General features: G+C 43.2%; 1 protein-coding gene across 2 annotated transcripts in view; it reads right to left on the bottom strand.

The window, feature by feature from the left end:
• CYTH3 (cytohesin 3) overlaps positions 1-20,909 on the bottom strand; it is a 207,332-nt gene extending 186,423 nt beyond the window's left edge. Inside the window, exon 1 of one of the 2 annotated variants that reach the window (XM_068244560.1) lies at positions 20,769-20,909. In XM_068244560.1, the coding sequence (XP_068100661.1) occupies positions 20,769-20,787 (19 nt within the window). In that variant the 5' untranslated portion in view covers positions 20,788-20,909. Of the gene's footprint in view, positions 1-4,200; positions 4,251-20,768 lie in introns of those variants that run through there. The other variant, XM_068244559.1, reaches the window with a different exon arrangement.
• Between the last annotated feature and the right edge of the window lie 916 nt (positions 20,910-21,825).

Genomic DNA, 21,825 nt, shown 5'->3' with positions numbered 1-21,825 from the left:
ACACTCTAGTTACAGAAAGGTTTATAAATACAAATGCTTGTCTCAGCTAAGAGCCTGGATGGAAGAGCTGCCTGCCTGTATAATTAATCTTAAAAGGGGAAATGTGACTTTTAGTAGTCATTTTTGTTGGATTTATTCTAAAATACTTACAGAATGTTATATATACACACTATAATCCTTAACATGACAATTTACTTCTATAAATCATACGTGGCCCCTTACCAGGTAAATCGTTGATTTGCGACAGCTATTGATCATTTACCTGGATGCCGCCATGCACGCTTGATATTAACGCAGATCTCCACACGTGTTAGAATGTCAACCAATCACTGCTCACTGCCTATGGCTCTATTATTCAGTACAAAGCTATAAGAATCAATTAAAGGGAACCTGTAGTGAGAGGTATATGGAGGCTGCCATATTTATTTCCATTTAAACAATACCAGTTTCCTGGCTGACCTGCTAATCTTTTAGGCATCAGTAGTGTGTGAATCACAGACCTGAAACAAGCATGTGGATTATCCAGTCAGACTTCAGTCAGAAATATCTGATCTACATGCTTGTTCAGGGTCTATGGCTAAATGTATAAAGGGGCTCATACACCTAACGATTTTCCCGCCGATATACGGCCGATTCGATCACAGTGATCGAATCGGCTGTGAAATCGCCGTGCACACCGCTGACAGAACGATCGATTTCCATCGGAAATCTATCGTTCCCGTCGATTCGTCCGTGCGGAAGATTTTTCTTGATCGCCAGCGGGTCGCGAGTGCGTCGATAGCTGCATTCGAATGCCCGACGACCGACGCAATACAGCGGGTATAGATTACCTGTTCCGGCCGGCGCGAGTCCCCTGGTCCCCGCTATCTTTCCGCGCTGGGTTCCGGACCGGCTGCAGCTACACTGAACTTCCTGTCCCGGCAGGAAGTTTAAACAGTAGAGTGCCCTCTACTGTTTAAACTTCCCCTGGACAAGAAGTTCAGTAGCTGCAGGAACGGTCTGGAGCCCAGAGCGGAGAAGAAGACAGCGGGGACCAGGGGACTCGCGCCGGCCGGAACAGGTAGCAGCGGCTGGGCGGCGGCAGCAGCGGCAGCTCCACAGATTGTGATCGGTTTCAGGCTGAAATCGATTCACAATCTGTTTGCAGTAAAGGTGGCCATACGATCCCTCTCTGATCAGATTCGATCAGAGAGGGATCTATCTGTTAGTCTAATCTGATGGCAAATCGACCAGTGTATGGCCACCTAGTAGAGGTAGAGGATCAGCATGACTGCCAGGCAATCTCCATTGTTAAAAAGGAAAAAAAATGTCACCCTCCACATGCCTCCAACTTAAGGTTTACTTTAAAGTGAACCAGAGTTGTGCGGCAATGTACCAGATAAGAGTCAGGTAAACTGGGGAATGATCATTTATCAACAAGAAAAGTAATAACGATTTTAACTTTTGGATTGCCTGATTAGCACCATTATTACTCGTTTACCAGATAATAATAAAGAATTGATTATTGATGTTATGCCCAACAGTTACTCTTTAAAGGGACACTGTAGGGGGTCGGGGGAAAATGAGTTGAACTTACCCGGGGCTTCTAACGGTCCCCCGCAGACATCCTGTGCCTGCGCAGCCACTCACCGATGCTCCAGCCCCGCCTCCGGTTCACTTCTATGATTTCAGACTTTAAATTCTGAACACCACTGCGCCAGCGTTGCCATGTCCTGAATCCCGCTGTTGTCACCAGGAGCATACTGCGCAGACACAGACCATACTAGGTTTGTGCTATACACTGCTGGTGACATCAGCGGGATCGAGGACACCGCAACGCAGGCGCAGTGGTTTTAAGACTTTAAAGTCTGAAATCATAGAAGTGAACCGGAGGCGGGGCTGGAGCATCGGTGAGTGGCTGCGCGGGCACAGGATGTCTGTGGGGGACTGTAGAAGCCCCGGGTAAGTTCAACTCATTTTCCCCCCCACCCTCCTACAGTGTCCCTTTAAAGGACTTACGAGGCGAAATGCGCAAAAAAGGTTAATCACTTGCCTCATCTTTTAAGGCACGGAGGACGCCGTCCGCGCCGATCCGCCGGGTCCCCGGTGTGTGTGTGTGTATTTATTTACTATATCAGGCGTTTCCTATATCAGAATCGGACAAACACTGTATATTTATACAGAAACATTTGCAGACCTTACACCTTAGGACTGCGTTTAATATAAACGAGATTCTATTGTATCATTTATTTATATAGTGCCAACATCTTCCATAGCGCTGTGTGGAGTACTAAACAGACAATAGTGGGAAGCATAGATATAGTTCAACACATGGTTCAATCAGGACAGCAAGCAACACAGTAAGAGATACATATAAATAGATGTGTGGCTTTAAAACATCCCCAATACTGGTATATGGTCATTTAATGAAGTACAGAAGAAACTGGAAACAATAGGGGAAATACCCTGTCCTTGCAAGCTTAGAACTTCTTGAACATACATAAATATATTTCTATTAATTTGAGTCCTGCGTTATGGTTTGTCTTGGCTCTACTCCTATCCCAGCGGCTGTTTAGCAGGGATGCGGAATATGCTTCTTATTATACAAACAGCCGCTAGAGTGAGAATTTACAATTGTGTTAATAACATACAGTTGAGAGTAATGGAAAAATCCACATGTGAAATGTAAAAGTCACATCAACTATTACTTCCAGGTAAAGATTACAACAATAACACACGAAGGCATGCTCGTAAATAACGAATATAGCTTTATGGCGAGTGTGGATCCTCTCCATTCCAGTTTACAAGGAAACCAATATTTTCTCAGCACTTTTAAAGCATCTACAGAAATCTGGTCTGGTCTTTATTTCCTGTTTCTGTTTTAGATTTGCTGTCATGCTTCTTTTCGTGTACAAGTGAAGGATGCAGTTGTAGGCCACGCCACAGTCCGCTGTCATCACACCAGTACAGCTATGGAAACACAAGAGCGCAAAGGTTCCACACCACAGCTCTGAAATACCACATAAGCCAACGTGAACAACAAAAAAGCATCTACAGTAAAAACCGAACTGCATATTGAGAACATACAGCAGCGCTTGTCATGTTAAGTCACCAGTGACCCGTCACAGGAAAGCCTTTCTGGGGTCATGCACACGTTAAGGGCAGACAGCAAGGTCATTGGTTCTACACAAAGACAAATGGTATAGGGAGCTGTACACATCTGAGGTTGGTGAAAAGTGACATTTCATATACAATGCGTGCGAGCGTGCCCTCAGCTCCAGACTCAAATGTCTGCTGGCAAGTATGGCAGACATCATGTGACCAACCCAGCTCCGATGGCGCGCCCTCCTTCCGCCTCACTGAGCTCCCGCAGTCTACAGATATACATTAAAAGTGTAATGTCACCTTATATACAAAAATGACATGGCAAACCATGGTGGTAAAATTAGGAACTCTGAACCTGGTATTTCTATTTGACATTTTCCTTTACACATCAATTAAGCAAACTTTCTTGATAGATTATTGCATTAGGCAGTAGCTTTAACCTCCCTGGCGTTAAATTTCTGCTGAATTTCTGTGCAAAAAGTGGTTCAATTTTCATGAAATTTTTGCCTGTAATTTACCAAAATGTGTCCAGTACACATTTTGAGTATAATGAAAGTTTCAGGCTAGGTTCACAGTGGGATGTTGCAGAGCTGCGTTATAAAGTCTTATAATACAGCTTACCACACTGCAATTGAAACGCTATGTGGCGTTCACAGTGCGACATTAGCATTGCATTGTAACGTGTAGTGTTATGGTAACGCACTGCTGTAATGCGCTACCTCTCAACGCAAATATTACCAGCTGCAGGAAAGCATACTGTTCATTGCCTGTATGCTTCACTGCACCACTTCATGCGAGGGTAATGCAGCGTTATTCTGCTTTGCCACGTTATTGTTGCATTGAGTTGTAATGTTGTGGTGCAACTTTATAATGCAATGTCCCACTGTGGTTCACACAGTCTCAAACACAAAATCATACCCATACATAAATGTAATTTTCCCTTTCTGGCGGGCCACAATTTCCCTGTTCTTCAGCTTTTTGGCAAAACAACATGCAGTTTTAATTTGCATTAAAATTCCCAATCTTGTGCGGATTTTAGTAAGCAGAGCATGTGAAAACTGACATATGAGGATTTTTTTTTTAAATAAAGAGGAACATGAATTTTAAAAATGGAACCTGGCCTAAGAAGTGTTGACTTGGGGGGCCAGGTCATCTGCTGGTGTTGGTCCGCTGTGCTTCATTAAGTCCAGAGTCAACACAGTCGTCTACCCGGAGATTTGAAGCACTTCATGCTTCCTTCCGCAGACAAGCTTAATGGAGGTGCTGACTTCACTGACTTTAATTGGCACCTTGCCCACACTGCCCAAAGTACAAAAACCTGGTTCAATGACCATTGCTTGATTGGCCAGCAATCTCACCTGACCTGTCTATGGGGCATTGCCAAGAGAAAGATTGAGACATGAGACCAACAATGCAGAAGAGCAGAAGGCCGCTATTGACATATCCAGGTCTTCCATAACACCTCCGCATTGCCCACAGGCCGATTGCATGATCATACTTTTCAAAGGTCTGATGTTTTTCAATTTAAATCTTTGTTTTATTCTAATTTTCTGAGATTTAGATTTTGGGGTTTTCATAAGCTGTTAACCTTTATCATTAAAATTATAACACAGGTTTGAAATATTTCACTTTGCATGTAATGAGCCTATTGCATATATCAGTTTCACCATTTAAGTTGAATTACTGAAATAAATGAACTGGTGCACAATATTAAAATTTTTCGAGTTTCACCTGTATATGGGAGTAACACCTGGTATAATAAACACAGATATACAGGGAGTGCAGAATTATTAGGCAAATGGTATTTTTGAGGAATAATTGTATTATTGAACAACAACCATGTTCTCAATGAACCCAAAAAAACTCATTAATATCAAAGCTGAATATTTTTGAAAGTAGTTTTTAGTTTTAGCTATTTTAGGGGGAGATCTGTGTGTGCAGGTGACTATTACTGTGCATAATTATTAGGCAACTTAACAAAAAACAAATATATACCCATTTCAATTATTTATTTTTACCAGTGAAACCAATATAAACATCTCAACATTCACAAATATACATTTCTGACATTCAAAAACAAAACAAAAACAAATCAGTGACCAATATAGCCACCTTTCTTTGCAAGGACACTCAAAAGCCTGCCATCCATGGATTCTGTCAGTGTTTTGATCTGTTCACCATTAACATTGCCTGCAGCAGCAACCACAGCCTCCCAGACACTGTTCAGAGAGGTGTACTGTTTTCCCTCCTTGTAAATCTCACATTTTATGTAGGACCACAAGTTCTCAATGGGGTTCAAATCAGGTGAACAAGGAGGCCATGTCAGTTTTTTTTCTTTCATACCCTTTCTTGCCAGCCACGCTGTGGAGTACTTGGATGAGTGTGATGGAGCATTGTCCTGCATGAAAATGATGTTTTTCTTGAAGGATGCAGACTTCTTCCTGTACCACTGCTTGAAGAAGGTGTCTTCCAGAAACTGGCAGTAGGACTGGGAGTTGAGCTTGACTCCATCCTCAACCCGAAAAGGCCCCACAAGCTCATCTTTGATGATACCAGCCCAAACCAGTACTCCACCTCCACCTTGCTGGCGTCTGAGTCAGACTGGAGCTCTCTGCCCTTTACCAATCCAGCCACGGGCCCATCCATCTGGCCCATCAAGACTCACTCATTTCATCAGTCCATAAAACCTTAGAAAAATCAGTCTTGAGATATTTCTTGGCCCAGTCTTGACGTTTCAGCTTGTGTGTCTTGTTCAGTGGTGGTCGTCTTTCAGCCTTTCTTACCTTGGCCATGTCTGAGTATTGCACACCTTGTGCTTTTGGGCACTCCAGTGATGTTGCAGCTCTGAAATATGGCCAAACTGGTGTCAAGTGGCATCTTGGCAGCTGCACGCTTGACTTTTCTCAGTTCATGGGCAGTTATTTTGCACCTTGGTTTTTCCACACGCTTCTTGCGACCCTGTTGACTATTTTCAATGAAAACGCTTGATGGTTCGATGATCACGCTTCAGAAGCTTTGCAATTTTAAGAGTGCTGCATCCCTTTGCAAGATATCTCACTATTTTTGACTTTTCTGAGCCTGTCAAGTCCTTCTTTTGACCCATTTTGCCAAAGGAAAGGAAGTTGTCTAATAATTATGCACACCTGATATAGGGTATTGATGTCATTAGACCACACCCCTTCTCATTACAGAGATGCACATCACCTAATATGCTTAATTGGTAGCAGGCTTTCGAGCCTATACAGCTTGGAGTAGGACAACATGCATAAAGAGGATGATGTGTTCAAAATACTCATTTGCCTAATAATTCTGCACTCCCTGTAATAAAACTTATGTTACAGAAAAAAAAAAAAATTTGGCCCACCAATATTCTGTATCTGGCTATAGTGGAAAGTGGGCGGGGGCATGCGTAATACAGTCAGTCAGAGATTCAGGAGCCATAGTTGGCAGGCAGGCTGGCAGCCATCTGTAGCTTGCTTGCTATTAGCGCAATACTCTGAGGCTGTGTGGATTACATCAAAAGCACCAGCCAGTGAGACCTATGCTTCCTGTGTAAGCTGCTACTTGATTACTGAGGAAATTGCCGGTCATCTGTGACTTGCTTGTGCATGACTGAAATGCTACAGGATCATCTAGGCTGCACAGAATTGTTGACAGAGAAGCACACTATATGTACTGTACCTGCATTAACAGGTGAGAACGATGCTTCCTGCATATTGAACACTGTGCATTTTGATCTAGCTTAGATGCTGTCTGTGCTCGCTTGCTGAAGCACTGGAAAGAAAAAAAAAAAAAAAAAGGACTCCCAATTATAGAATACTTTATGTGCTCAAGTATAACTATTTCTGCTATAGCGAACCACTTGGAGGTCCCTTGGAGTTTACTACAAAGGGATTCTACTGTAGTTCAAACCATAGCAATATCCAGCTGCCTAAGCAATAATTATTTTTTCTTAAAAAGTGGAAATATTCAGGAGGATAAACATGCTTGCTTTCAAACGTTGCAGACAGGACGACTATTGTTTCCCCCAACTACGGCAAACAAGGTCAACGCGCTCCTCAAGCTGCACTAAAAGCCCTGGAGGCGATTCCCAACTAGATAAAATAAAATGTAGGTCAAAAGCGCACAAACTAGTCCATCAATCTGGCAACTGTTTAGAAGCTTAATTAATTGAGTGATTAGCATCACCTCTTTGGCCGTAAATACTCCATGTACCCATCAGCTTAGGAGAAGATTAATGCTGCTTTGGACACAATGCCAGTTTAATCAGGGGGGGGGGGGGGGGGGGTTTTTCCATTATTTTTATTTTATGCATAAAGAAATGTTCTTTACAAATTCCTTTCAAACCCAGGGAGATGAGGTAACTGGCAAAAAATGCTTACATCACGTGAACTAAACAGAACCTTGTATTAGGTGGTAAATCTGAAGCAGGGCTTTTTGGCGCCGTGTTGAATCTTGACGCCACTATAGGTGTAATGCTATAGACTGTGCGACAAGTTGCAACGACGCATTTAACAACCCTCTGAATTTATGCGGCAGCAGGGTGAGTGGTCATTTGGCTCACCTTGCGCCAAAAACCCCAAGAGCCAAACTGACATGTATGTGGTAATTCAGCTGAGCAAACGCTTCTAAAATCCACCCCAGTGATCAGATCTTTCCCCAAGAACAACCAAGCGAGCGTAGCCCACAAATACCACACTCATCTAAACTGTCAGATTAGGATATGATCATCTTGTCTGACGGTTTCACTTAATACGAAAGAATTGGTTTTGTGGTTTTGACTTTTGGAGTAGAAGTAAGCTGAAATGAGTTCTTTTTCAGATATAAGGTAGGTTTTTTATACATGGTACATTTACCCCTCAGGAATTTTTCAGAATCTGTCTAAAACAATGAGTTTGTTTGCAAATATTTTAACTCTTTGTCAGGATTTTCTTGCTCGTTTGTGAACATCCTTCAACTTAAAGAGACTCTGTAACAAAAAATTTTCAGCCTTATTTCTTCTATCCTATAAGTTCCTATACCTGTTCTAATGTGGTCCATCTAAAGCCCCATCTGCACGATACGATTCTTTGTGCGATTCGATTAAGATTCTATTTACGATTCGATTAAATCCGACACGTCCGATCGGGATTCTATTTCATTCAATTTGCCATTGTTTTGCAATGGCTAATCGAATTGAATCAAACCCCGATCGGACAGGTCAGCTTTAATCGAATCGTAAATAGAATCGTAATCGAATCGCACAAGGAATCATATCGTGTAGATTGGGCTTAACTGCAGCCTTTCCTAGTTGCACAGTGACTGTATTATCTCTGTTATATAATCTAATCTTCTTTCCTCTGACGGCTTTGTCGGGTTCAGGCACTCAGGCAGGAATTTGCTGCTCTGTTTGTAATAGGATAGAAGCTATCCACACCCACGCTCCCTGCAGGCTCTGTGTGAGTCACAAACTGAGCTCCTCTCAGCCTATCACACTCTGGTTAGCAGCCATGTCTTTTGTTTGTAAACGCTGCCTAAAACTGGCAATTACAAGCCAGGATTGCAGCAGAGAGTGGCAGAAACAGCACAGAGGGGCCCAGGAGAACATAAGGAATAGAATGGTATGCTTTTTATTGTAAGAATTTTAGAGTACAGATTCTCTTTAAAGAGACTCCGTAACAAAAATTGCATCCTGTTTTTTATCATCCTACAAGTTCCAAAAGCTATTCTAATGTGTTCTGGCTAACTGCAGCACTTTCTACTATCACCATCTCTGTAATAAATCAACTTATCTCTCTCTTGTCAGACTTGTCAGCCTGTGTCTGGAAGGCTGCCAAGTTCTTCAGTGTTGTGGTTCTGTGATGCATCTCCCCCTTCCAGGCCCCTCTCTACACACTGCCTGTGTATTATTTAGATTAGGGCAGCTTCTCTCTTATCTTTTACAAGCTGGATAAATCCTCCTCTGAGCTGGCTGGGCTTTCACATACTGAGGAATTACAAACAGGCAGAGCTGTCTGCACTCTGCAGGAAAAAACAGCCTGACACTTCAGTGGAAGATAGCTGCAGGGGGAAAGAAACACACAAATGATCTCTTGAAATTCAAAAGGAAGGGTGTATACAGCCTGCTTGTGTATGAATGCATTTTCTATGTGTGGACATACTGTACATCAACCTACTTCCTGTTTTGGTGGCCATTTTGTTTGTTTATAAACAAACTTTTTAAAACTGTTTTTAACCACTTTTAATGCGGCGAGGAGCAGCGAAATTGTGACAGAGGGTAATAGGAGATGTCCCCTAATGCCCTGGTATGTTTACTTCTGTGCGATTTTAACAATACAGATTCTCTTTAAAGCACACCTGAACTGAGAGGGATATGGAAGCAAACTTATTTATTTCCCTTAAATAATGCGGATTGCCCGTCTGTCCTGCTGATCTTCTGCCTCTAATACTTTTAGCCACAGACCCTGTACAAGCATGCAGATCAGGTTGCTCTGACTGACGTCTGACTGAATTTGTCACATGCTTGTTTAAGGTGTGTGATTCAGACACTACTGCAGCCTTTCTGCAGACACTACTGCAGCTTTCCCCTGGCAGCACCGCGGGCGTTTTCCGATCTTCCCTCCAGCAAGACCGATCTTTTAAAGCATTCTTTTTAAACTACAAGTGCAAAAACTGCACTTTAAGTTTTGCAGGAATTAGTTAAAAGGAAAAATATGGCAGCCTCCACATCCTTCACACTTCAGGTGTACTTTTAGGGCCCATTCACACCTAAAAGTAGCAAAACTGTTTGCGCGGGTGATCTTACCGCGATTAGTGCGGTAAAATTACTGTACACTCTTGCGATCAGAGCATTCGCCATCGGCGCTTTTATAAGTATCGATCATTCCCGAATTGGGAGAAAATGCTGTAGGCAACATGTTTTGCGATTGCAGTAAATCGCGAAACGCCCGCGATTTGCGGCAATCGCGGCAGTGAGAACACTGCCATAAGCTTACAATTGCGCTAGCGCTATAAAAAGCGCTAGCGCTTCAGCGATTTGCGGGAATCACCAGCTAATCGCCAGTGATTAGCGGGAATCACCCGCTAATCGCCCTAGTGTGAATGGGCCCTAAACCCTCAACCAATTCTCCACGTGTTACGAAAGATCCAGAGTGTCATAGCATCTTGGCCTACAGCATGGTTCTCTTGCTTACCCCTCGCGCTTACATTGTGCGTTATACATCGTCCCTCTTCCCTTACCTGCTCCACAGCAACAGTACGTGCTGATAACCTCTCGGCTGAGAACTCGGCCCTGAACTGAGTCCAAATCTCTGCAGCCGAACTGCCCATTGACAATATTCTGAGTGCAATGGAGAGCAGGAGAAAGTAAACATATTCGGTCTAGCTCAAGCATGGGCAAACTTGGCCCTCCAGCTGTTGAGGAACGACAAGTCCCACAATGCATTGCAGGAGTCGGACAGCCACAGTCATGCCTCATAAAGGCAAATGCATTGTGGGATTTGTAGTTCCTTAACAGCTGGAGGGCCAAGTTTGCCCATGCCTGGTCTAGCTGCTCCCTCAGCAGTGGAGAAACAGGGCAATGGTGGTGCACTGTGCAAACACAGTGATGCATGGTGCTCTATGAATCCTGAAGGCAACCACTCTAAGCTCTTCTTCAGGCTGCATTAAGCATATTCAAATGTAAGTAGAGCTTGGTTGCTTCATAAGCATCCCTCTAGCCATGCCCTTCACGTCCACCAAGAGTAAATTAGGGAGAAGTCTCTCAAGCAGACCATGCACCGCAGCTAAATAGTTATTTACAGTAAAGATGGGGAGTGTGTGACTGTTGTGCTTATTTTTCCTCAGGACAGGGACTGCGGTAACATTTCCCAATCAAAGCACAGACTGCAATAGATGTTTGACAGGTGACTAGCACTTCATAGGTTTTAAAATAAATCTATTGATAGCGTGAAGAGAAGAGACACTACCTGAGGTGAGAAGGATAAGGTGCCTGCCATAATTATTTCATTTTAAACAATACCAGTTGCCTGGCATTCTGATGATCTCTTTGGCTGAAATAGTTGCTGACTAGACTAGGGACTAAATTGTGAGCCCCTCTGAGGGACAGTTAGTGACAAGACAATAAACTCTGTACAGTGCTGCGTAATAGGTCGGCGTTACATAAATACTAAAATAATGAAAATCACACACCTGAAAAAAGCATGCGGCTAATCCAGTCAGATTTCAGTCAAATTTGCATGCTTGTTCAGGGTCTATGGATAAAAGCATTATGCCTGGTACATACCTCACAATTTCCCATCAGCTTTCCAGTTGAATCAATAATTTCCGACACTTCCCATCATTTTTCTGATCCATTTTGTACAGAAGTGATCAAAAATCAGATCGAACCGGTCACAAATTAGCGATTCGACCCGAAACCTGACAGGAAGTTGCCTGGAGTGTACCAGGCATTAAAGGCAGAGGATCAGCAGTACAGCCAGGTAACTTGCATTGCGTAAGGCTGCTTCCACACAGGGACATTACAGGCGCACGTTAGTGCAGCCTGTAACGCTCTCCCAACGCACAGCAATGTAACACAAGTGGGCTGTTCACACCGCCTACATTGCGTTACACGTAACGCTGCACGTTGTAGTGAAAGTGCAGCATGCTGTGCGTTCTAGCGGCTTTAGCCGCGTTAGACTGTTTGCACATGCTCAGTGGGAAGCGGAGAGGAGGCGAGGAGATGCCGCTACAGTAGCCGCGCACATGGCTACTTAATATGCACTGGCGGCCGCTGATTGGCCGGCGGGACCACGTGATGCGGAGTGTCTCGCTCCGCATCACGTGGTCCCGCCGGCCAATCAGCGCCACCCTGGGAGACCTTATGCGGATAGAGCCGCCTAACGCAGCTCACTCTACCGTCCTCTCCCGCACCACCATGCGTTGCGTTAGGGGCACGTTTTGCGACCATAACGTCCCCTAAAACGCAACGTCTTGGTGTGTAAGTAGCCTAAAAGGAAATAAATAGATTAGCCTCCACTTCCCTCTCACTTCAGGTGTCCTTTAAGTTAGGCAGAAGGATAAAATAAAACATTTCTGGACTGTATTATAATGAGCTTGCAGTTTCATGACTGCTAATTGCTTCCAGCACTGTATTGCGGACTCGCATTATATAGTCTGCAGTGACTCTCAGCATAAGAATGCTGTTTTTATAATCCAGAAGACAACAGAATAGAAGGGTAAAATAATATTGGCGGGAGGAATTTGGCTTTCTTGGTACGGTACATGTGGACGATCCTCTGCTTGTCACAACAGTCCGAGGGGAGAGAGCACACTGCATCAAAACCACGCAGTCTTTTCATCTCCTCAGAAGGAGGAAATCAGCCGTTCTCAGACTAAACACCCAAGCCAACAAACTCCAAAATACATTTTTATGGGCAATCTTTGAAAAACAATGGGAATGAAAAACACAAAGCCAAATAAAGTAGAACTACGCCCTTCGTACCGCTCACAAAGAAAAAAAAATAGCCAAACATGAATTAGAATGAAAAAAGAAAGTTTCATATGTTACTATATTATCAACTTGTGGCTAGAAAGAATTTGGAAAATTCAATGTAATAGATTGAACACAGATGTTCCCCCTGAACACAAATAATAATGGTCTCACTTCATGGCAACCAAACAGGTCAGCCCACTTCCTTCTTAAAACAAATGCTGCAGGTCCCTGGAGTCCCGCAGCGCCATTAAAATAAAACACATGTAGGGCCGCGTACAGACGGGTCCCCACAACCGGCTCCGCAGGTGGCCAATCGGGCCTGTTACTTCACCCACTCATTTATTAGTAAGATTTATCACCTCAAATCAAAAAAATTTTTTGCTGAATTCATAGGGTCAAACAGTTTAAACATCCTTTTCCTTCAGACAAAGTCATCTGCGATTCTTCAGAAATGAAGAGGCAGCGCTGGAAGGACAGAACTTCCCAACAAGCCCCGAGGAAGAATGACAAGGAATGTGGAAAATGATTCAACAAAGCAGATCTGATGCATTCTGCTGGTTTAACATCCTCCAACCCCTACAGATTCTTGTTCCTTTCTAGACACAGTATGAGTAAGCAGGGCAGAAAAGCCATCACTCATATCCTATACAACAGCAATAACTCCCAAACTACACAACCAAAATTATTTTTAATCATTTTTTAACATGTCTGAAGACAGGAGAATAACAGGCCGCAGGCTAAGACAGGTCTGCCTGGGATTTCCGACAACGGTTTTTTTGTGATGTCATGAAGAGACAGTTAAAAGTGAATCTCTCTGATTTATTGTAATATATGATTCACATCCATACACATTGTGTGTGTGTGTGTGGGGGGGGGGGGGGGTAGCTTTACCAGCCACCAGGAACATTTACATTCCACAGAGAATCTGTCATTAGGATGAATAACTGACAGAAGCTGCATGTTATTTCCACAGCAGTGATACCTAACAGGTGTTTGCCTAGCTCATCCATTAGACAATGGTCATGAACATAAGGGCTCCTTCACACCAGTGATAAAAGATTATACTACAAAGAGAAGCCACCTGCGTTGCTATCCAGGGTAGCTGTGAAACCCATTCATTATAATCATTACCCCATTGCACGGTAATAGGAATGTCAGACAATGCTTCCTCTGCAATGCAATGTTTGACATTCTTGCAGATCATATAACAAGTGGTAATGGTCATGTGACTGCTCAGGTCCTCTTTTTCCTGGTCTTGGACTGTAAGGTAAGATCCTCAGCCCTGACAGTGGAGGACATCCTCCCATAAAGCAGTGTCTTGTGTTCATAGCATGCTACCCCCATGGACAAGAAGGGTCTGAGCAGTCAAGTCACTTACATAGCTAATCTAATAGTATTTGCAGTACATTCACCATGACATGGCACCAGCCTTCACCATTAATACCACATTAAAGCACAACTGAAATAAGGAGATATGGAGGCTGACATTTATTTCCTTTTAATACCAGTTGCCTGGCATCCTAGTGATCTATCATGCATCAGTAGTGTCTGAATAAAACCCCTGAAACAAGCATGCGACTAATCCAGTCAGACTTCACTCAAACACCTGATGTGCATGCTTGTTCAGAGTCTATGGTTAAAAGTTCTTAAGGCAGCTGATCAGCAGTACTGCCAGGCAATCTGTATTGTTTAAAAAGGAAATAAATATGGCAGCTTCCATTTACTCTCGCTTTAGGCTGCATTTAAGCAACAGTGGTCCACCCAGAAAGATCACTGGAACGTAAGCCAATGACAATTCCTCTATGGACTATTTCTGGCTGAAATAATCATGAACAACCACTGTAATAAAGTTATATAGTGTATGGCGGAAAAGAATATAGCCATTAGCAAAGATGGTCAATAAGATGCAAATGATCTCAACTTGAATTTAGATTTCATGCAAATCACAAGTAGCTTAAAGGACAACTGTAAAAAGAGGGGTATGGAGGCGGCCATATTTATTTCCTTTTAAACAATACCATTTGCCTGGCAGCCCTGCTGATCTATTTGACTGCGGTAGTGTCTGAGTCACACCAGAAACAAGCATGCAGCTAATCTTGTCAGATCTGCCAATGTCATAAACACCTCATCTGCATATGCTTGTTCGGGGTATATGGCTAAAAGTATTAGAGGCAGAGCTGCCAGGCAACCGGTATTGTTTAAAGAGAATCTGTACTCTAAAATTCTTACAATAAAAAGCATACCATTCTATTCATTATGTTCTCCTGGGCCCCTCTTTGCTGTTTCTGCCACTCCCTGCGGCAATCCTGGCTTGTAATTAACAGTTTTAGGCAGTGTTTACAAACAAAAAACATGGCTGCTAACCAGCATGTGACAGGCTCAGAGAAGCTCAGTCTGTGACTCATACAGAGTCTGCAGGGGGTGTGGAAAGGGTGTGTATAACTTCTATCCTATCACTGAGCAGCCTGAGCCCGACACCGCTGACAAAGAAAAGAAGATTAGATGATATAACAGAGATAATACACTGTAAATGTGGAACTCCGCTCACACCTCCGTCCACCGACAGTGCAGGAAAGCAGGCTGCCAAGACCTCAGATCCAAGACCGTAGAAAGTGAAGTCCGCACGATGTCGGTAGAATCAATATGGCTTTATTCAATCGTTACACATAACAAGCTAAAAGCCAGCACCACATGCTGACATGTTTCGGGTGTTACACGCCCTTAATCATAGCATAGGCGCACATGAGAAAGGGTGTCTCCTATATAGAGTAAGGTTACACCCGATACCACATGCTCAGTAGACCCCACCCACAAAGAAAAGTGCATATAAAACAATGGGGGGAGAAAAGGACACACAGGAAGTCCCCACACTGAAATGATCTATTACATAAAAGCATTATAAGAAGCATAAGAATGTAAATGCATGCGATTAAGCACCATATAATATCAGGCAGCATGAGTTAAATCCTCTTCATGAAATTCAAGAGATTCAAAATTTAAACATATATAATCATGTGTAAACAAGAGACAAAGGTGGTCATTTGATCCACTCTAAGTGACTGTGTTGAGGTCCCATCTTGCATTAAGCCCTCCCGGTGAGCCACTGTGCAACTAGGAAAGGCTGCAGTAAGAGAGACCACATTAGAACAGGTATAGGAACTTATAGGATAGAAGAAATAAGGCTGAAAATTGTGTTACAGAGTCTCTTTAAAAGGAAATAAATATGGCAGCCTCCATAACCCTCTCGTTACAGTTGTCTTTTAAAACTGGACCAAACCACATAACTTCTTGTTGATTTGGTTAGGTCAAATATCAAGCTCCATACAATTTACATGAAACGTGTAGCTATTTGCATCTCTCTGACCATTTCAGGCCCTGTACTTGGGAAATGGAAGATATGTTTGTTTTGCAAAGCGCCGGAAATCTAAAGAGAGGAGCACTTTTTCAAAATCTGAATTTACTTCTCTTAGCTAAAATGACCATTCACTTTAATTATAATAATGGATTAAGTAGACAGTGAAGCCAGATGTTTTAAAGGTTGGACAAATACTCAACTCTCAAGTCAACAGTTAATTTAAAATGATATAACAGCCCACACAAATATTTTATCAGTCCTGATAGAGCTACCAGAAGTGTTTTATATGTGACAGGTCTGCTTTACAAGCCCAAAACCAGGCCAGGAAACGCTCCATCTCTGGGAAATGTAATCAGTTAGGGATGGATTAAGACTGCAGATTAAATGTGACATTTCATTCAGCCAGCTATCAATAGAGTGGCATCATGTAGTCTATGAGCAATGACAGCATCAGAGTTGCAAGAGGAGCGACAGGGCAGCTGTTCTTCTCAGTGTAAGCATGAAAACAGAACTCTCTTGTCACAGAGCTTTGCAGTCTTCTGCAGGGTTCACTGCAAGTCAAAAGGTTTGCAAGGCAAGAATGTTCAGACAGACACAATAGGCCACCAGTATTGTCACCGTGGTCCTGTGAAGTCATAATGAAAGCTATACAAGGGACCTCTGCATACATCATTCCAGCTTACACAGGCTACTGTCCTCTGAGTCCACGCCCCCCCCCCCCCCCCCCTCCTACACCAAGAAAGCAGTGCATGTAAAAATGAACTCAGGCATTCATCAGACACTGCCAAGGGTGGAGAAAAGAATAACACACAGTTTCCTTGAATCTACATCAAGTTTCAGTATCCATTACAAGAGGCTATGGAAGCCAGACAGGGTGCAGTCTCAGGAATGGAGACATAATGCTACTTTCACATAAAAAAAGAAAGACAAGAAAAATCAGAGCCTTTTTGGGTTTCAGCCACACACCGTGTAGAATAACATAGTGGGATCAAGACCAGGATAAGCCAATCTCATAAATCCAGAGAAAATATATAGTGGTTGACTCAATGAAAGAAAGTCTTAATGTATACAGACCAGCAGTATGAAATACCAGCAAGGAAAGGGAGCAGCCACCTACATCACATCAGTGGTGCTGAACCTTTCCTTGGCTAAGAAGTCTGAACACCCAGAGATCAGTGTGCCAGTCTGCCCTGGACTGTTCAGTACCTGCAGACTGGCCCTGTAGTGATGCACAGATGCCAGGATGTCACTGTCCTACATTAGCTATGTGCCGACGGGCCACAATCATGCCAAAGCAGCACTGCTCTTAAAGAGGAACTGTACTCAAAACAACAATCAATATGCTTTATTTTTTATAAAATGAATTTATAAAATTTAGTCATTGTTTGCCCGTTGTAAAATCTTTCCTCTCCCTGATTTACTTTCTGAAATCACAGGTGGCAACATCTTCAGATGTAGATTATCTCTGCAGAATGGTTGTTTACTGCGAGTTCTAAATCCAATAGAAAAGATCTCTGGTATCCCAGAATGCTCTGGGGCCTCTCTGGGAGAGTAGGGCTACGTACCAATATACAGCATTAGGAAGTGTTTCTGGTGCTGTAACGAGGATATTTAACATAAAAGTGGGTATCCAGAATTATTTACTGCATTCTCCTATGTCATTTTTTTCCAGAGCAAAATAAGCCATAAATTACTTTTCTCCTATGTTGCTGTCACTTACAGTAGGTAGTAGAAATCTGACAGAAGCAACAGGTTTTGGACTAGTCTATCTCATCATGGGGGATTCGAAGGGATTTATTTATTTTCAAAAGCACTTACTGAATGGCACTTAGTGCTCTGTCCAACTGCCAAAAACTGTGTAGCGAGCAGGGAAGCTGGCCAGCATCATAGTTTAAATCCTTTTTAGATAATATCTTTATAAAGAATAAGAGATTTGCTGAAAATCCCCTATGAAGAGATGGACTAGTCCAAAACCTGTCACTTCTGTCAGATTTCTACTGCCCACTGTAAGTGACAGCAACAAAGGAGAAAAATAATTTATGGCTCATTTTACTCTGGAAAAAAAACGTACTTCTTATTTGTCTCTGTTTGTACATATTTTACATTTTACACTTTTTCGCCATAGTGCCCCTTTAAAGTGGATATTAGGTAGCCTACTAGTGCACCCAAAGGTATCAGACTGTAGGCTCCACTGCATAGAAATTTTCCAGCAACCAAAACTGAGCAAAACAGAATGTTGGTACACCATTATTATTACTTTTATGCACTTGTATAGCACTGGGATTTGTCTGCAATGCTTTACAGAGCAGAGTACATCAATCGACACCTGTGCCACGTAAGGTAACCACATTCATGTTGACGTCCCTGGCAAATTAGATCACTTGGATTGACTCTGCTAGAAAACTATGCCCAGTAGTTAACTTCAAACTGATGAAAATCTATTTAAAATGAAGGTAAATTTTGAATAGTTTTATTGGAGTGGTGGGAAGACCACCGGTGGGAGTGGTGCACAATCAAAGGCTGTCCCATCTAGTGTCCCATAGGCCCATGCAGCGTGTTGGCAGTGGAGTAGACTTACCTGTCCACTGGCGTGCTCCTCCCATGTCCTCTATCTACCCGCTGACAGCCTGTAGCCTGTGGCCATGCAGCATGTATGCTACCTGACCACGTACATGCTGCAAGCAAAGAGAGGACATGAGAGGAGCCTGCAGGTAGACAGGTCAATGAGCGCTCCGCTACCAACACTCTGCACAAGCGTGGGGAGCACTGCTTTAGATGAGGGGAGACCAGCCAGGGATCTGTTCATTGGCTGTGAATATACCGCTGTGCACCTGACTGCCCCCTTTCGAATGAGATCTTTCCGTCTGGAGCGATCAACAGTTTCCAAAATCATCAGGTGGCCATGTTGGGGCATCAATCGCAAACAGCTTCAATCACAGGGATCTAAACATCCAGGAAAATCAACAAGTGCATGGGCATCTCTAAAATCTAAAGCTGCATGTTGGCGAACTAGTTAGATGATCAATATGAATAAGATATAAATGGATTACCTGATCAACTACACATATTACTGTGTATGGAAAATATAACATCCACTTGGCGGGAACTAATTATTGTACCAGTATGTTTTGGGGTTTTTTTTGGTGTGGAAACTTGAGTGACCAGAGGAAAGCCAAGCAAGAACAAGAGAGATAACTTAGCTACTGTGCTGTCGAATACAAACAATGATAACGGCAGTGTCTCAGACCTTGGGATTAATTAGGATAAACAAAGAGAGAATTGAGAGCCCACAAATGTAAGTTACCCTAAGACATCCACTGTGTAAGCAGGTGGGGAGATTAGACCTGACCCCACTCAGGTTAAGATGTCACTCTCTGTAAATAGGAAAATAAGAGGTAATAACCCCTTCCACCACGGGCGGACAAGCTTGTATGATTTTATATGAACTGAAATAGGAGGCGCCAGATCAATATACACTAAAAACAATTTAAAATGTGAGGTAGTGGTAGACTTGCCTCCCCAGTGAAGACTCGAATAGTCAGGATCAGGTAAAACAACTTTATTGTACTCCAATAGTTTTGTGATGCGTTTCGTAGGTATCTACCCGCTTCCTCAGGCAATGATTAGAAATACCTGATCTAGAGCTCCTAGCAGACACATTACCTCTTTTGTGGAAAAAGCTATTCTATCCACACACACCAGGAATTACATTGTCACTAGAGTAGTAATGACACCAGGTTAAATACCTATCTGTTGCCAGTCTATGTACAGGACACCACAGCTTTCAATACTATTTCATATTTTAAATAATATTGATCACATAATTATGTAATGGTGTCAGATTCTTTTCTTATCTCCCTGTGAGAATTGCCATGCCTCTATAATCCCCTATAGAATGATGGCCTCATTATGAATTACAGCTGAGCAACATCTATGCCTTACACTCATGCTAGTGTTCATTGATAGTAAACTCACCTCCTCTCTTACCACTTGCCCAGTACAATGTACAATAAATAGGGAACTAGCAATTTACACATGCCAGTATAGATTTCTGCATGTAATATATATATAGCACACTCCACTGCATCACCTATTCCATTCAACTTAACAAGCCCATTAAACCAAAAAGCACTTCACCAAGCCTCACTCTGTAGCCAATTTATCCTCTCAGCCACCTGAACAGCAACAAATACAATGAACGCCGGAACCAAGCAACATCTACAGAACCAGGAACACAATTTCACCAGGCACCAGTATTTATTTCTGAGCCAGTAGAGGAACTGGCACTGCAGTATGTAGTTGCAGAGTAATTACTAGCCACCACCACATTGCTGAAACCATCATACCAGAAAACACATTAACCCAGCTCTTCCAGTTCCACACATGATGACAAGTGACATTAACCTCTTCCCTGCTAGAGGAAAGTGCTGCCAGCTGGAGGTGACCCTACCACATCCATTCATTACTACAGTTACACACACAGCAATGTCAGGATAACCCCTTTGCTCCCATGACCAGCACGACAGCTGAGCTCAATGACTGCTCAAGTCATTATTCAATGCAAGCAATAAAAAATGTACATCTATAATATGCAAATGGGAGGGAATAAAAACTCATGAATTCCCTTGCTGATAAACATAGCATGAGCCAATTCCCAGTGACAGTGCCAGGCATCTGCAATTCCTCTGCTGTCCTCATATGCCTATAGCCAGACCGACCACAGAGGAGAGTGGAAGGGTTAACCATGCCGATGCCGGATCACGCCGGTGTCCAGGTGACAGTTAACCCCTGAGCTGCTGGTTTGTCACCCCATGCAGACAGGTGTGTGTGTATGTGGCGAATGACCCATGAAGAAGAGAAGGCAGCGCTACTCACCAGCTCCGTCCTCCTCCATTCCTGCCCGGTGACACAAGCCCGCAAAGCCGGTATAGACCTGATAGTACAGCCGCAGCCTCCTCAGTACACAGCACAGCAGCGATCCCTGCTAATCCTTCCCAGCCGCAGCTCCCCTCAGACCGACTCTCCGCCCAGCATAGTCACATGACTCCCAACTCTCCGCCTACGCAAAAGCTGCGTCACATGGCTTTCTTCAGGGAGAGGCGGCTCTGTTTACTAGAAGGAAAGCTGTGCTGTGTGGTGGTTGTCATTCACAACCAGCTCCATCCTCAGGAATGAGCACGGGCTGCTGCTGCTGCTACTACTAGGATAAGGGAAACTAGGGGAGCTAGTGTAGTTGAGGCGACACTCAGCCACTTCCTGCTCCTGGCAATTTGATAGTGACCACTAATAATTTATACAGCAGGAAACTACATCAAAGCAAATCTGTAGTGGTTACAAAAAAGTCTGATGCTAGGTACACATGATGCAATTTTCTGAGATCGAATATTTCCAACTTGTCCGATTTCCAATCGATTTTCTGTTCACTTGAACTAGGGTTGCCAGGTCGGCTGATGGAGAAAACCGGACAGGGGGTGGAGTTAGGGGCGGAGTCAGAGGCGCACTTTTATGTAGAGTGGGGCTAAGCAATGGGCTTTTTAAAAAATGTTTTTTACAGTATTTATATCGCACTGACATCTTCTGCAGCACATTACAGAGTACATAGCCATGTCACTAACTGTCCTCACCAGTACATGCACATAAGAGACCACTTTTCACCAGTAAATGCACATAATAAGAGACCCCATTTTTTACATTTAGCTGTCGGTAATGCATTGATAAATCTCCCCCTGTCTGCACCCTAGCTAGGAGGAAAACTGCTTCATATTCCCCACACAGCACTTAGTGTTTTTGAAACGTGGCAAACAGAATGATTCTTCGAGCGATGAGTTCCCTTCCTCAGGTATGATCACGTGTCGGGAGGAGAAATTAGCGTTCTGCACAATGATATTTATTTAGCCAATAAAAGGTATTGTCGACAGTGCCTATAAAATGC

This window comes from Hyperolius riggenbachi, chromosome 7 (assembly GCF_040937935.1).
Source record: "Hyperolius riggenbachi isolate aHypRig1 chromosome 7, aHypRig1.pri, whole genome shotgun sequence".
Taxonomy (NCBI): domain Eukaryota; kingdom Metazoa; phylum Chordata; class Amphibia; order Anura; family Hyperoliidae; genus Hyperolius; species Hyperolius riggenbachi.
Note: the sequence above shows the minus strand (reverse complement) of the source record. Positions and strands in the feature narration are given on the sequence as shown.